At 43.2% G+C, this 13475-nt stretch overlaps 2 protein-coding genes across 4 annotated transcripts; both read left to right on the forward strand.

The window, feature by feature from the left end:
* Window positions 1–5: 5 nt before the first annotated feature.
* Window positions 6–5749, forward strand: ERI2 (ERI1 exoribonuclease family member 2). Of its 2 annotated transcripts, XM_085074711.1 has the most exons (8): window positions 6–116; window positions 255–394; window positions 840–967; window positions 1113–1269; window positions 1776–1876; window positions 2783–2864; window positions 3545–3633; window positions 3844–5749. In XM_085074711.1, the coding sequence occupies exons 1-8, from the start codon at window positions 94–96 to the stop codon at window positions 5185–5187; spliced, it is 2064 nt and encodes a 687-aa protein (XP_084930837.1). In that variant the 5' UTR covers window positions 6–93; the 3' UTR covers window positions 5188–5749. The 2 variants fall into 2 exon arrangements, with proteins under 2 accessions (XP_084930837.1, XP_084930836.1); XM_085074710.1 differs by lacking the exons at window positions 6–116; window positions 255–394 and adding an exon at window positions 406–511.
* Window positions 5750–6293: 544 nt separating this feature from the next.
* THUMPD1 (THUMP domain 1 NAT10 acetyltransferase adaptor) lies at window positions 6294–9955 on the forward strand. 2 transcript variants are annotated; one of them, XM_085074717.1, is made up of 5 exons: window positions 6294–6551; window positions 6880–7060; window positions 7384–7632; window positions 8238–8587; window positions 9623–9955. In XM_085074717.1, exons 1-4 carry the CDS (start codon window positions 6336–6338, stop codon window positions 8564–8566), a joined length of 975 nt encoding a protein of 324 aa, XP_084930843.1. In that variant the 5' UTR covers window positions 6294–6335; the 3' UTR covers window positions 8567–8587; window positions 9623–9955. The 2 variants fall into 2 exon arrangements, with proteins under 2 accessions (XP_084930843.1, XP_084930842.1); XM_085074716.1 differs by having other exon boundaries at window positions 6295–6551; window positions 8238–9955.
* Window positions 9956–13475: the final 3520 nt, after the last annotated feature.

Raw genomic sequence — 13475 nt, forward strand, 5'->3', positions numbered from 1 at the left:
GGATCCCGCCGGGGCCCAGGCCGGAGCAGCCGAGCGCCGAGAGCGCGATGGGGGCGGGCCCGCGGGAGCTTCGAACGGCGGCGGAGCGCGGCCATGGCCACCAAGCGGCTGGCCAGGTGCGGGCCGGGGCCGGGGCCGGGGCCGGGGCCGGGGCCGGGGCCGGGGCCGGGGCCGGGGCGGTGGCGGGCTCCGGGCGCGGAGGGGCCGCGGTCCGGCGGTGGCTGGCGGCCCCTGAGCGCGGTCGGTGTCCGCAGGCGGCTGGGGCTGGCGCGGAGCAGCGCGCGGGCGCGGAGCGGGGCGCGGCAGGCCGCGGGGCAGCGCTTCGCCTTCCTCATCGTGCTGGACTTCGAGGCCACGTGCTGGGGACAGCCCGGGCGGGGTGTCCCCGAGATCAGTGAGTGACCGCGCTCCGGGCGGGCTGGCTGTGAACCAGGGGTTGTCGTTATGTGTATTCCTGACCTTGTGTTCCTTCCAACACTGGCCTTCCGGCCCCAGTGTAATGGCATAATAGGTGTATATATAATATAAACGTGTGTATGTATCTGTGTATGGATCTGTCTCACAGAATATTCTGAGCTGGAAGTGACCCACAGGGATCTCTGACTCTTAAGTGAATGGCCCATGCAGGGATCAAACCCACAACTTGGCCTTACCAGCTCCATGCTCCAACCCAATGGTTATATATATATTATATCTTAGAATCATGGAATATACAGAGTTGGCAGAGACCCATATAAAAACGGAATAATTCCTGTGAACAGCTTTAACCTTTCTGGCTTTGTGTTTTGGTTCTGTTTTGTTAGTTTGTTTTGTTTCTTCTCCTTCTGTGTTTGTTGCAGTTGAATTCCCAGCAGTCCTGCTAAACACCTCAACGGGTGTGATTGAATCTGAATTCCACATGTATGTCCAGCCCCAGGAGCATCCTATTCTCTCTGAATTCTGTACAAAACTAACTGGCATAACACAGGTATAATTGTGATTTAACATTATTTTACAATTGTATAATTGCTGTTTACTGTTTTATTTAAAGAGGCCCTTAAAGGGCTAAAAGGAAATAAACCTCAAATGAATTTCAGTGCATTCTAACATGCTTCTTGTCCTGTTCCATGAAGAATCAAGTTGATGAAGGGGTGCCTCTCAACATTTGCTTATCACAGTTTTTGAAATGGATTCAAAAGATACAAAAGGAGAAGAAAATTACATTCAATACAGATAGTCAGAGTAATTCTACTTCAGAAGCAAAAGCATGTGCCTTTGTTACTTGGACAGGTAAATACCATTTTTAGTTGGTTTTTGTGCACAGTAATAACACTTGGTGGCACTAGTGAGATTGTGTTTTCACTTCTAGGCAACCAAAATCCTGTTATGAGATATTCAAAATGTGTAATATTGGGCTAAGACTGAAAATATGAAACCCATGGAATCCTGACATGTTCGCTGCATCTTTGACTCTGGGGTCTGACATAGTTTCATTTTTCTGCTTTAGTGAACTGTGTCACCATTCTTAGTGTGTCTAAATGATGTAATGTCTTTGAGATCTTTAACTGTCTGAAGAATTTACTAACAACACAGGTTCGCTTCTCCTGGTGTCCCACTGCAGCAACCCCAGTTTTTCATGGACAACTTCACAGCCTGTGCTTCCTGTCCAGACAGTGTGTTGGTGTTGTGTCCCTTTATGCAGACTTTTAGGCCATATGAAGGGATACACAGGCCACATTTTGGGGATTTTAGGCCAGTTCTGTAGTGGTGGATTGACTGTGGTTTTCCCTGCACAGACTGGGACCTGGGTGTGTGTTTGCACTATGAATGCAAAAGGAAGCAGCTGCGCAAACCTGACATTCTGAATTCCTGGATTGACCTCAAAGCAACGTACAGGGTGAGAAGATTGACAGGCTGAAACATTACCCACACTGTCACCTCAAAAGCTGACTGTACCTGAGCTTACATGGAAGCTGACTGTACCTGAGCTTACATGGCAATGCTGTATGCCCCAGTGACCAGAGTAACGTGTTTTCTTTTCATGTTGTTACTGCTCAATAACCAACTGCCCTAGAACTGTGAGCATTTGAATAGAAATCTGAGTGGCAGGAAAAGATTGTTGTTTGATAAAAGAATGATAATCCTAGTAGAATTTATGAGCTACTCTTCCTTTCCTGACACTTTTTGCTCTCCTTGCTTCATAGCTTTTTGTTTTGTGTGCTCTTATTGCTGCCTTACATTGCTGTGTAGGAAGTAATAATAGTCTGTTTAGAGGTACTTACAGGTACCTTACAGGTAGGCAGCAGAATTAGGTCTCTGAAGGTAAACAGTGTGAATATTCCCCCTTTCTAGTGATCAAATCTGATACCAGGAGTAATTAGTAATACTCACCTTTTTCACTTACAAAAACATCGATACCTATGCCAAATATATTCATGCCCATACCTTTGATTGTGCAACAGTTTAAACATCTTAAGGTATTATTTATAGTTGTATTCTTCAATGCTGGTCTGTTAAGGCTTTCATCAATGTAAGCCATAGTGTGCAGACAATTGACTCCAAAGCTCAGACAGAATGGATTTGCTTAAGACTGAGAGAAGGGATTCATGGCTCTTTCCATTCTGATTTCTTACAGGCTAAGTCACTTATGGTCTTATCCTCACTGTAAAAATGCAGATAGCCAACTTGCTTAATTGCCTTGTGAGATTTATTATTCATAAGGTGATATTTTTGAAATGGCTTTGCTTCACTAGGGAAAGGTTTTGAAATGCTTCATGTTAAGCACCTGTATTTCTTTCCTTAGGCCTTCTATAATAGAAAGCCTAAAGGGCTAAATGGAGCTTTGCAGGATTTGGGGATAGCTTTTGAAGGACGGGAACATTCTGGTAAGCATGATGATACTAATTTTAATATCTATATTAATATATATATCTTATGAAGCTAAATAGTACTATTTAGCTTTAGTTAGCTAACCTAACCTAAAGCAGCTAGTTAGTAGCTAGTCATTACTCTGAATAGTAACTATTGTTTCCAGGCTATGCCATGTTCTTTCTGTCCAGCAAACCAACAAAACAAGAAAGGCAAAATGCTTCCAAGATCAGTTTGTTATTTCTAACCTCAAACTTCATTTCTGAAATCTCTCCTAGTGCTACTGAGTGACTGTTTACAAGATCAATTTATGAATTGCTAGGATGCAAAAGAAAAGAGGTAGAGGGAGGATAAAGAAACTTGATTTTACCTGATAGCTCTGGATAGCATGTTAATGTGAGAGAATTTCAGCACAATATGATTTTTTTTGGACTTGATTAATAAAACAGAGCAAGGACTTTTAAAATTGTGAATAGATATTCAGCTCTATGGATAGTCCTTCAGATGTTTCAGCACAGAGAACTATTTGGAATTTTCTACCTCCACTTCCCTTTTTTGAACTAGATGACTAAGTGTCACAGTTCGGTGACTCCTTACCATTTATGTAAGGCTTACCTAGATTACATTTTTCCTCTAATAAGAACTATCCTCAGTAGCAGTTTAAAAAGAAGACATTAATCTAACCATACTTCTGAAGGGTTGGATGATTCCCGGAATACTGCTCGTCTTGCTTGGAGGCTGATTTGGGATGGATGTGTGCTGAAAGTTACTAAATCTCTGGATAAGGTTAGTAACTACTTCATATCTTCCTGTCTACTTGCTTTGTAGCCTGGAATACAGATGAAAGATGAGCTATTCAAATAATAAACCCAGCATCTTGACTATGATTTGGAAAGAACATCCTTAGGCTGATACGCTTATTAATTTTGTGCATTGATTCCCAAAACTTCTGGGTATTCACTTTCCAAAATCTGCTTTTGTTTATGGACTCCCTAGGCACATCAGAAAAGTAATTTAATTTCCAGAACACTGACTGTAAACTTCACTGACAAAACTCCACTGGGAAGTAAGAGCAGACCTGAAACATCTAGAGATGGAACTTGTGAAACAAACTCTCTGGCTGAGAACAAACACGACAGTATTCCTGGAAACAAGATAAATTCTAATGTACAGACTGGGGAACAACAGATCACTTGCACCGATCCCTCTGCAGATGTCTGTGTTGTACCCAGCAGCGGCTCAAGGACTGAATTCCATGCTCAATTCCAAAGCTCGTCAGCAGCATCTACTGACAGATTTCCTGTTCCTCGTGGTGTGGCACAGCCATGTCCCAGTATTGCATCGAGAGGCATCCAGCAGGGATTGAGCATTGGGCAGCCTCTGGGAACAGCCAGACCCAGCCTCCCAGTACAGGGCTCAGGGCTGGTGCTTGTCTCCACCACCATCCCCTCAGTTACTCTCTCCACTGGGGACATCAGCACCAGTTCTGAGTGCTTGTCTCTGCTGACAGACTGGGAAGATGTTGCTTTGATACCAGAATCTCAATATGAACAAAATTCACACTCTGACCAGCTCAAGGATGACTCAAGTGCAGGCAGTCTAACAGTGTTTGAAGAAAAAACGATTTCAAAACAATTGGCTGTGACAAGTTCAGATAATCAGAGTTTGGAGGAAAGTGTAGTACCCATGGAACCTCTGAAGTCTGTTGTTTACAAAAGTCCTGACACTACAATCTATAATATAGGGACAGTACAAAGGCAGACTTCAAAATTTTCAGCTTTTAAGTTACCATCTGCAAAGGGAAATGCTGTTTCAGCACAATCAGCATTAATTGGAAATTACTCTACTCCTTTGGCGGCTCCTAAAAGAAAGCCAACTAGTCCAAAAACATGCCCACCAGCAAAAAAACAGTCTTTTCATATATATCAAGAGAAAACTTCCTCTTTTGATCACTCCTTACCTTTGAGAAATTCGAATTTGCCCAAAGTATCTCCTGCTGTTCTGAACTCCACAGTCAATTTGAATCAGTCTGTAAGAGCTGTGAGAAATGGAAAACCAACTCCCCCTCTGTGTAACTGCGGTCGAAGAGCCAAAAAACTCTGTGTGTCAAATGCAGGCCCAAATCATGGCAAAGCATTTTTTTGTTGTCCTGTTGGCAAGCAAGGAGGTAACAAGAAAGGCTGTGGATACTTCAAGTGGGAATATGCACTTCTGAAAGAGAAATCTAATGGTCTCACCTTGATTACAGAAGCTTTGACCTCGCTTGGAACTGTTTCTAGTAATACAGAAAATTCTTCCAACAAAAAGTATTTGCGTCTTAGACCCTCTATGAGAACTTGAAAATGGATACAATTTTTTTGTCTGAATCCTAAACTCTCTAAATTTCATGCCTACTGTGATCAGGACAGTCAACTGATGTCAGATATATATTCTCAGAATGGGACAAAGAGGACAGTTCTTGATAGAAAGAGAAGTTACTCAAACAGGAAAAGAAGGAGTTCCTTAATGAAATGTGAGAGAACAGATAAAACTATTAAGTGCTAAAATTAAGAGTATGAGCAGCTGTTGCTACAAATCTCAAATTTCTGTTCTATCATATTTTAAATTTTTTACTAGTTCAATCTTTAAAGATTTCAATGACAGATTTTATTTGCACTTTTTTCCCTCAATATATTTATAATGCCTACAACTTTTAAATTTTTGAAACTTTTGAAACACTTTAAAATCTCTTTAGAAGACGTCACACTTATCAGAAGTGATTCTTGAAGCAATTGTATTGTTTTAAACTCTTACTTTATGGGGCGAGTACAGTGACCTCCTCTTACAGAGTTTTTTTATCCACAAAGTAACAATAAATGTAAGACGGTGACATTTAATTAAATACTTTATTTAACACCCATCACTGTGCCTCCGTTTACCTGTTGAGACCTTCTGGTTGAGCTGGTCCCTGTACCCGGTGACAGCCTGGAGATGTTTAGCTGGTCCCTGTACCCGGTGACAGCTTGGGGATGTTTAGCTGGTCCGTGTACACGGACCGGCAGGGATGTGGCCGCAGCACCTCTCCGTCCCTGCGGCACCTGCTCGGTGTGGGACGCGGCGTTGCAGAGCAGGACCGAGGGCTGCTCGCTCCCCTCTAGCGATCGTCCTCCTGCTCCTCTCCGCGCAATCCCGGAATCATTAACACACACCAGACCTCAACTCTGCAACCGGAGCTGGGGGGAAGCGACAGCATCAAGGGCTACGAGTGACCGATTGACCGAGTCTGGCCGCGGCTGAGCGCGCCACAGAGTCCGTGACCCGCGCTCCGGCGGCTCGGTCCCCACGGATCGATCCCCGGCGGCCCGGTTCCCGCAGTTCAGTCCCCGCGGTTCGCTCCCCACAGGTCGGTCCCCGCGGCCGCCGCTCCAGGCGCGGCGCTGTGCCGGCCGGGCGGGCGCGGGGCGGGCGCGGCGCTGACGCCATCGCGGCGGTGCTGGCGGAGCTGCCCGATGGCCGCGGCCGAGCCGGCGGCGCGCAAGCGGCGGCCCAAGGGGCACTTCGCGGCGGCGGCCGGCCGGGCCAAGCGGCCCCGCTGCGGCGGGCGGCAGCTGGAGGCCGGCATGCGCGGCATCCTCATCACCTGCAACATGAACGAGCGCAAGTGCGTGGGGGAGGCCTACAGCCTGCTGGGCGAGTACGGGGACCTGCTCTACGGGCCCGAGCAGGTGCGTGCGGCGGGGCGGCGGAGCGGCACCCCGAGGCCTCGGCTCCCGGCGTGTGTGCGGAGCGAGCCGCGTGTGTGGAATGAACCGTGTGTGTGGAACGAACCGTGTGTGTGTATGAACCGTGTGTGTGGAACGAACCGTGTGTGTGGAACCTGCCGCGTGTGTGGAACGAACCGTGTGTGTGCCCCACGCCCCGACAGTCCCGGGTTCTGTGGGCGAACCCCAGCACAGGAGCAAGGCCCGGCCCAGCCCCTGTCCCCCGGGCAGCGCGGGCTGTGAGCTGCGCGCCTCTGCTCGGTGCTCACCAGCACATCGTGCCTGTGTGAAGTTTTCAGATCCCGAGGACAGGCTGTCTGGAAGCGACGGGGAGGAAGATGAGGACGATGTCGAGGCAGCCCTGAAGAAGGAGGTTGGCCAGATCCGTGCCTCGACCAAGCAGAACCTGCGGCGGTTCCAGTCGGTGGAGAGTGGTGCCAACAACGTGGTCTTCATCAGAACCCAGGGCATAGGTGGGACTGCAGCTGATGCTGAGTAATGCAAACTGCTCTAAGCACTGCTGGGGAAAGGCCACAGAGTGTGACTTCCAAATACCCTTCCCTTCCGCTGTGCCACTGAATTTTGTCATTAGTGAAGGAGCTAAAGGTAGAGGAAACTGCTTTGACAAAATAATCTTTGTCCAGTTTTGGTTTAGTAAAACAACTCTTTACATAAAAGGATTTGAGGCTGACAGCAGTGCAGCCGGGTGTGCGTTTCCCCAGCTTATTATTTAGTAGAGGAAGAGGGGAGATGATGCTTTCAATTTGTTGCTCATATCCAGCTGTTTTTCTTGTAGAACCTGAGAACCTGGTGCACCATATACTAAAGGATATGCACACCACTAAAAAGAAGAAAACGAGAGTCATTCTGCGCATGCTGCCCATTTCTGGAACTTGCAAGGCTTTTATGGAGGATATGAAAAAGTACACGGAAACGTTTTTTGAGCCTTGGTTTAAAGCCCCTAACAAGGGTACTTTCCAGATTGTTTACAAAGCTCGTAATAACAGCCATATGAGTAGGGAAGAAGTAATTAAGGAATTGGCAGGTATGTATGGATTTCACATGAAACAGAACAAGTTTACAAGCACGAGTATATTGCACGCACAGCGTGGGTCAGGCTATTAAAAGTAGTCTTAATGGGCACACACACTTGTTGCTTAAAAGCTGTATGTTGAATTTTAAGAGCTTCTCTAAAACTTGAAAAAAGCTTGACATCAGTATTCCTTGTTTGTGTTGATGTCTTAAGAGACAATAAGCAGAAGAGAGAACAATGGGAAATATAATTTGCAATGTCACTTATGTGGGCTTTGAAATGTCTGCTATCAGGCTTTTTCTCTGGATGCTGTATTGAAATAATAATGTTACTATTTCTGTTCAATATTGGGCTCATAAAATGGCTCCACCTTACTCGAGTGTTTTGTTTCTCAGTAATTGCAGTGGGATAATTTTTCAGTTACCTCAGTCCTACTGGTGGTATATTCTGAGAGTTCTGCTCTGCTCTGCTATTTTAAGGAATTACAAAATTCAATAATTGGCTATAACTGAGGGGCATCTTGCCTTCTCTCTCTTAAGTTTTATCCATTCAATAAGATGTGCTTATGCTCCTTAACAGTTTTCCCAGCGTCTTCTAAACTGCATCTTCTTTTACAGGAATCGTGGGCAGCCTCAATCCAGAAAACAAAGTTGATCTTAGTAATCCTCAATACACAGTTGTGGTGGAAATAATAAAAACCGTCTGTTGCTTGAGTGTGGTGAGGGACTATGTTCTGTTCAGAAAATACAATCTGCAGGAGGTGGTGAAGACCAACAAAGAAGATGCACAACAAAACCCATCAAGTCTGACAGAAAAACAGAACTCAGAGGTAATAAAACCAGAAACTGAGGAGGAGGAGAAGAGCTCTAAAGAAGTAAAAGAAGAGGACAAGAGTCAAAGTGAAATAGAGCCTGAGCCCAAAGGGCATGATGCACCGACAGTGTAGAAAATGTGATGTAAGGGAAAGGTAAACATAATCCAAACATATAAAAAAAGTTGCCCTAGAGTTCTGAAAGGGTGTTGGAATGAGGAGAGTGGGTTTTATTTTGAAATCCTGGTTTTAGAATTCACATGTGTAAGAATTTTAATGCTTGTAGCAGGTGGAACTGACATTACAGCAAATTAAGAATGCTCAAGAGTGCATCACCTTTCTGGTGAAGCTTGCTGTTCTCCTACAGCTTCTGCATTTCCTTTGCCTGGCATGAAAAGCAGAAGTCTGTGCATGTGTATGTAGATGTGGTCATCCTGACATGTATGGACTCTCCTTTGTTATATTTGGAGGCTGCAGAAGCCAAAAGGCAGCACAGAACCAGCTCTGAGCAATTATTGACTGAAGTGAGAGATCTGGAAAAGATAGTTGGTTGCAGAGGGTTTTGAAGGAAGTGATCTGACAACTGCAGAACTTGGTAACATTTTTGTGTGTGAACAACAGAATGAGGTAAAGCCAATAATTGTCCTGTATGATGGAAGGTTACATACATATATATATATACACAGCTCTACAAGGATATGCTGTCTTGAAATGAACGGAAGGAACTGCTTTGAAATATATGAATACTTGAATATTATGAGATGATTTAAAATTGGACTGTTCTAGAACAGTACAGGTACAGTGCATGCATTGCAGATGGTTTTATCAAAAACTACATGTGTGTTTACATTTGCTGGGTATGCAGCACTTACTGGTTTGTAGTAAATGCTGTAGTCAATGAGTGGAATCCTTTTGAGTAATTTCCTGCAAATAGCCTTTTGCTGCTCTTTCCAAAGACTCAATCCTTGAGGGATTTTATAAAGTGTTTTTGGTTTTAGTTTTTTTCTAAAGTGTCAAACTTGGAATTCAAATACTGCTTGGAAACTTCTTATGAAAGAAGCTCTCCATTATAATATACTAGATAAGGGGAATTAAATTTTAATTTTAGGTACAGTTTTAGCTTTACAGTATTAATTTTGTTTCAGATTGAAAGTAAAATTAGTGAGTCTTTCTGTTGTCTTGTTGTTACAGTGGACTGTTCCAGTGACTTCTAAAAACCAACCAAAACCAGTGCAGCTATAACCTGCTTTCCAACAGGGTTTTGAATATGCTTCCTGTACAACTTTCTAGCTTTAGTATTTTATTTCTAGCATAAAAGCCTGTGTGTTGCTAATGGGAAAAGACTTACCTTGAAGTACAAAACTTGTTACTTGTCTTGGTTTAATGAAAAGGCCGTGGTCAAGTCTCTCATAATTTATATTTTCCTCTTCTTTCAAAATTGTTTTAGAAGTTGGAAAATGAAGATGACATTTTTCCCTAGTTGTGTCTCCCTTGCAACCCATTTATTAAAACTCTGCTTTCTTACCTCCCTTGGTGTTTTCATTAAATTTTAAATATTTTTGTGTGGGGGTTAAAACCTTCAATGTCTAGGTCACACAAAGGAGAGAACCATCTAAGACCAGACATGAAGGCCAACTGTGAATGTTTATTGGTGGCTGATGTTGGTGATCATGATTTATGACAGCCTTCTTACATTGTAAGGACAAAGATTCAGGGTGGTTAATGGGATTTTTTGTTTTCTTTCCTCCCCTCTCTCACTGACTTGTGTGCCTACAGGACATACAGTTTGCTTCTGATTTTTTGTAAGTTACACTTCCTGAACATTCATTGTTAACACATTCATTCCCTGGTATTTCCACTGTGCCATCACTTTTGGGTTCACTGGTTCCCCTGTGGTCAGACAGTGCTTCAGTGCTTTGAATTCAAATCCTCATGGACAAACTATAAGACATTATTATGATCTCATTTACATGAAAAGCCAAATGATTGCTGTCCCTGTTAGTGCTGAGGAAAGATGTTACAGTGCCCAAATATCAGCTGAAGAGGTGATATATTGGTTGTGGAACATGGTGTACCTAATTTGTCCTAATGCAGGCTTGAAGCACAAGGACCAGCCATCCTTTAGTATGAAACCCTGGCCCTGAGAGTCACTCTTCCCCATGTGCTAGATTAAAACTCAGATTGGTTTGAGAAGCTTGAAAATACTTTCTTTTAAGAACAAGCCAATCTCACAGCCTCATTTTCCAGTACAGACTTTCCCTTCTTGAGGGTCACAGCTGTGTAATTAAAATATTAATTTACCTGTAATTCAGCTCATTTATTGTTTCAGTAGTGAAATACAGTAGGGGTGAGGTTTAAGTAACACCAGTAACTCCCACTATTTGGAAGCAGCTGGCAATATCCTGTGCCCAAAAGAATCATGCTGCAAAATCCTTCCTGTATTATATTCCTCTTCAAAGAACAATCACCCTGTGGTTTTGCCATCTTAAAACAGCTAATCCTGTAAACCTAAGAGGCTTAGTTTTGTGTCCTGCCTGGAAAACAACATGAAATATGAGTAACTGTTCATTGTGGGTATGGTGTTCTTACATTTGAAATTGCTCTTGGATCAAACTTTGGCGTGGCATGTTCAAAATTGGATGAAAATACTCTACCAGGACTGATGTTTGAAAATGTTTGGCTTGGCATGCAAACATGCCCATTCCTGCAAGGCAGAGGCCAAATTGTCTTCTCTCCTACCCCCTTAGAGGTATCTAATTCATTAATGACATACAAGTGTGTAAGAGTGTTTAAATGACAATTAGTTGTCCTGAAAGGTCATCAACAACAGCTTTACTACACAGCACATTTGCTATTTCCCCCAGGCTCCTGCTATGACAGCAGATATGTTTATGGGTAGTACATAGTAGGTTTACAGCAGAACCAGGAAAATTGGAGAGAAATAACCCCATGCTTTTTTTTTTTTTTTTTTTTTTTTTTCCAACTGGTGGTTTTGTGCTCCTATTTAATACAGCCTTGGTCATAGAGTTCAACTACTACTTATAATTTCTGAATGAAGTGCTATAGCAGCACTGTGTGAAGTGCAAGGGCTACAGAGAGGTAACAAGAAATGTGAGATGTGACCTAGCAGGGATGATCTAAACCTCTGCTGTGCCCATAATCACGTAATGGCTTCACTGTGATGGAAATATCTCACAGTCTGAACTGACACTTGAGTCCAGGAAATCCTTGATTATATTTAATCCTGAAACTCTATATAACTCAGTACTGGCTAGAGCTAGAACTCTGATCATCAAAAGTGTTTAAAGAACATTCTCACAAAATAATATTTGGCACAGAGTTACATATATCATGGCTTGCGGTAACAGTGCTGCAGATACACAAATAAGGGCCAGTCCATTTTTCCCTCTTCTATCACTTCTTTCAAAAACCTTTAAAGTTACAGAGAATATATTGCTTTAGAAATACTTCAAAGCTGCAGAACAAAAATTGGTATCCTCCACCCTTATTCAGAAGGTTGTCCTCTTAAGATTGATAGGAAACAGGATGCTGGAATACACAAAAGTCCAGGATGAGCATGTTCTGGCCAGGAGCTCAACAGCAAATAGCACCGAGCATCACTCTGTGTTTCTCTGTTTCTTCCTCTGAATGTTGGCAGAGATCATTTTTGATAGTTATTGAACAAACCCCAACCTGTCTGTACAGAGAAATAACAACACTTGGCAGTTTCATTCCAAGCTGTGCTCCTTTCCTGTGGCAAGCCTGCAAATTTAAAAGCTACAGGTCTTTTTGGGATTTAGCTGGCAGGTAGCACATCACTACAAAAGAATAGCCCAACAGAAAGAACAAGTTCTGTTTTAGAGAAACAGAGAATATCGGTTAGTTGACTCAGTAATTCCTCAAGTCGGTAATGCAGGACAAACACACCACTGAATCTGAGCACAACCTGAACTTGGAGAAACTGAGGGGCTTTGCGTGGTTGCTTGAAACCCTGGGCAGTGAGGCAGAGCAAGGGTTCCTGCCCACACATCAAACAGAAATGTTTTGATTCACCAGTTTGTTTCTTCCTTTTTTCCTGGTCAAATTCAGGTTTTGTGTCCTTGCAATAACATGTTGGCAAGTCTGACTAACCCAATATGCAGTCTGAGCAGTCGGTGCTGCAGCAGAGAGGAAACCTCCTGAGCAAGCCCTTCCCTGCTGCAATCACCAATTTGTGCCACTGCCAGGGCTCAGGAAAAAATCTAGCCAGATCTGTTTAAAGCCCAGCACAGACCAGTACCAAAACCCAGGAACCTGTTGCAGGATTATGCTTTTAAAATCAATTGCTTTCCAAGTTCATAATTGGATTATATTAAAAAATGTATTACTTACATGGAATAAATAGATTACAGGAAAAATCTGATTACTTCACTTCAAAGTGGATTACTTTTCCAAAAAGTACTCACATTTGAAATCTGAATGTCCTTAAATATAATCAGATGCTGAAATTGTGACCAGATTACATTTTTCAATGTTTTTTTATTGCTCTGAAAAATCGAATCCAATATCTTGTTATTCTGCTCCAAAAATGGCATTACATTTAAAATATCCAACATGTTTCCCCTCTGTTCTGACTGAGTGAAGGAGAGAAAAATTAATCTCTCAGAACAAAGCTGTAATACAGGAAAAAGGAAGTTTAAAACACTACTGCAACCAGGTTTGAGCACAACCTTATTTTGTTCACTTTTCTTCTGGTAGAATCACATTAAACAAACTTCTTGCTCTCACGGCAGATTTCATTTTGCAGACTCACTAGAAGCTTGTGAGGTTGTGTTTGAAGATAACTTTAGTTTGGATTTTAAGGGCTGCAAAGGAACCCATTAAGAAATGAGCAGCTGCTGGGGTCTGCTGCTTTGCCACAGCCAGTGGAAGCTCAGACACTGGTGGTGAGTTCTGGTCTGCATCTGAAACCTAACGCTTGAGTGTGATGGCCAAACTTGGCAAATTACCCCTTCTCTTGCTGATCTTTTCAGTATCAAACTCTTTTCAAACAGATAAGCTTCCA

The sequence above is a fragment of the Lichenostomus cassidix genome, chromosome 14 (genome assembly GCF_008360975.1).
Source record: "Lichenostomus cassidix isolate B80296 chromosome 14, HeHo_3.0, whole genome shotgun sequence".
NCBI lineage: Eukaryota > Metazoa > Chordata > Aves > Passeriformes > Meliphagidae > Lichenostomus > Lichenostomus cassidix.

Bases quoted from the DNA above. Each gene is read 5' to 3' on its own strand.
- ERI2 (XM_085074711.1), top strand. From the start codon at position 94: ATGGCCACCAAGCGGCTGGCCAG. The intron at 395-839 runs GTGAGTGACCGC...TGTTTGTTGCAG, and splicing joins GCGGGGTGTCCCCGAGATCA to TTGAATTCCCAGCAGTCCTG. The intron at 3,634-3,843 runs GTTAGTAACTAC...TGGACTCCCTAG, and splicing joins TTACTAAATCTCTGGATAAG to GCACATCAGAAAAGTAATTT.
- THUMPD1 (XM_085074717.1), top strand. From the start codon at position 6,336: ATGGCCGCGGCCGAGCCGGCGGCGCGCAAGCGGCGGCCCAAGGGGCAC. The intron at 6,552-6,879 runs GTGCGTGCGGCG...GCCTGTGTGAAG, and splicing joins TGCTCTACGGGCCCGAGCAG to TTTTCAGATCCCGAGGACAG. The intron at 7,061-7,383 runs GTGGGACTGCAG...TTTTTCTTGTAG, and splicing joins CATCAGAACCCAGGGCATAG to AACCTGAGAACCTGGTGCAC.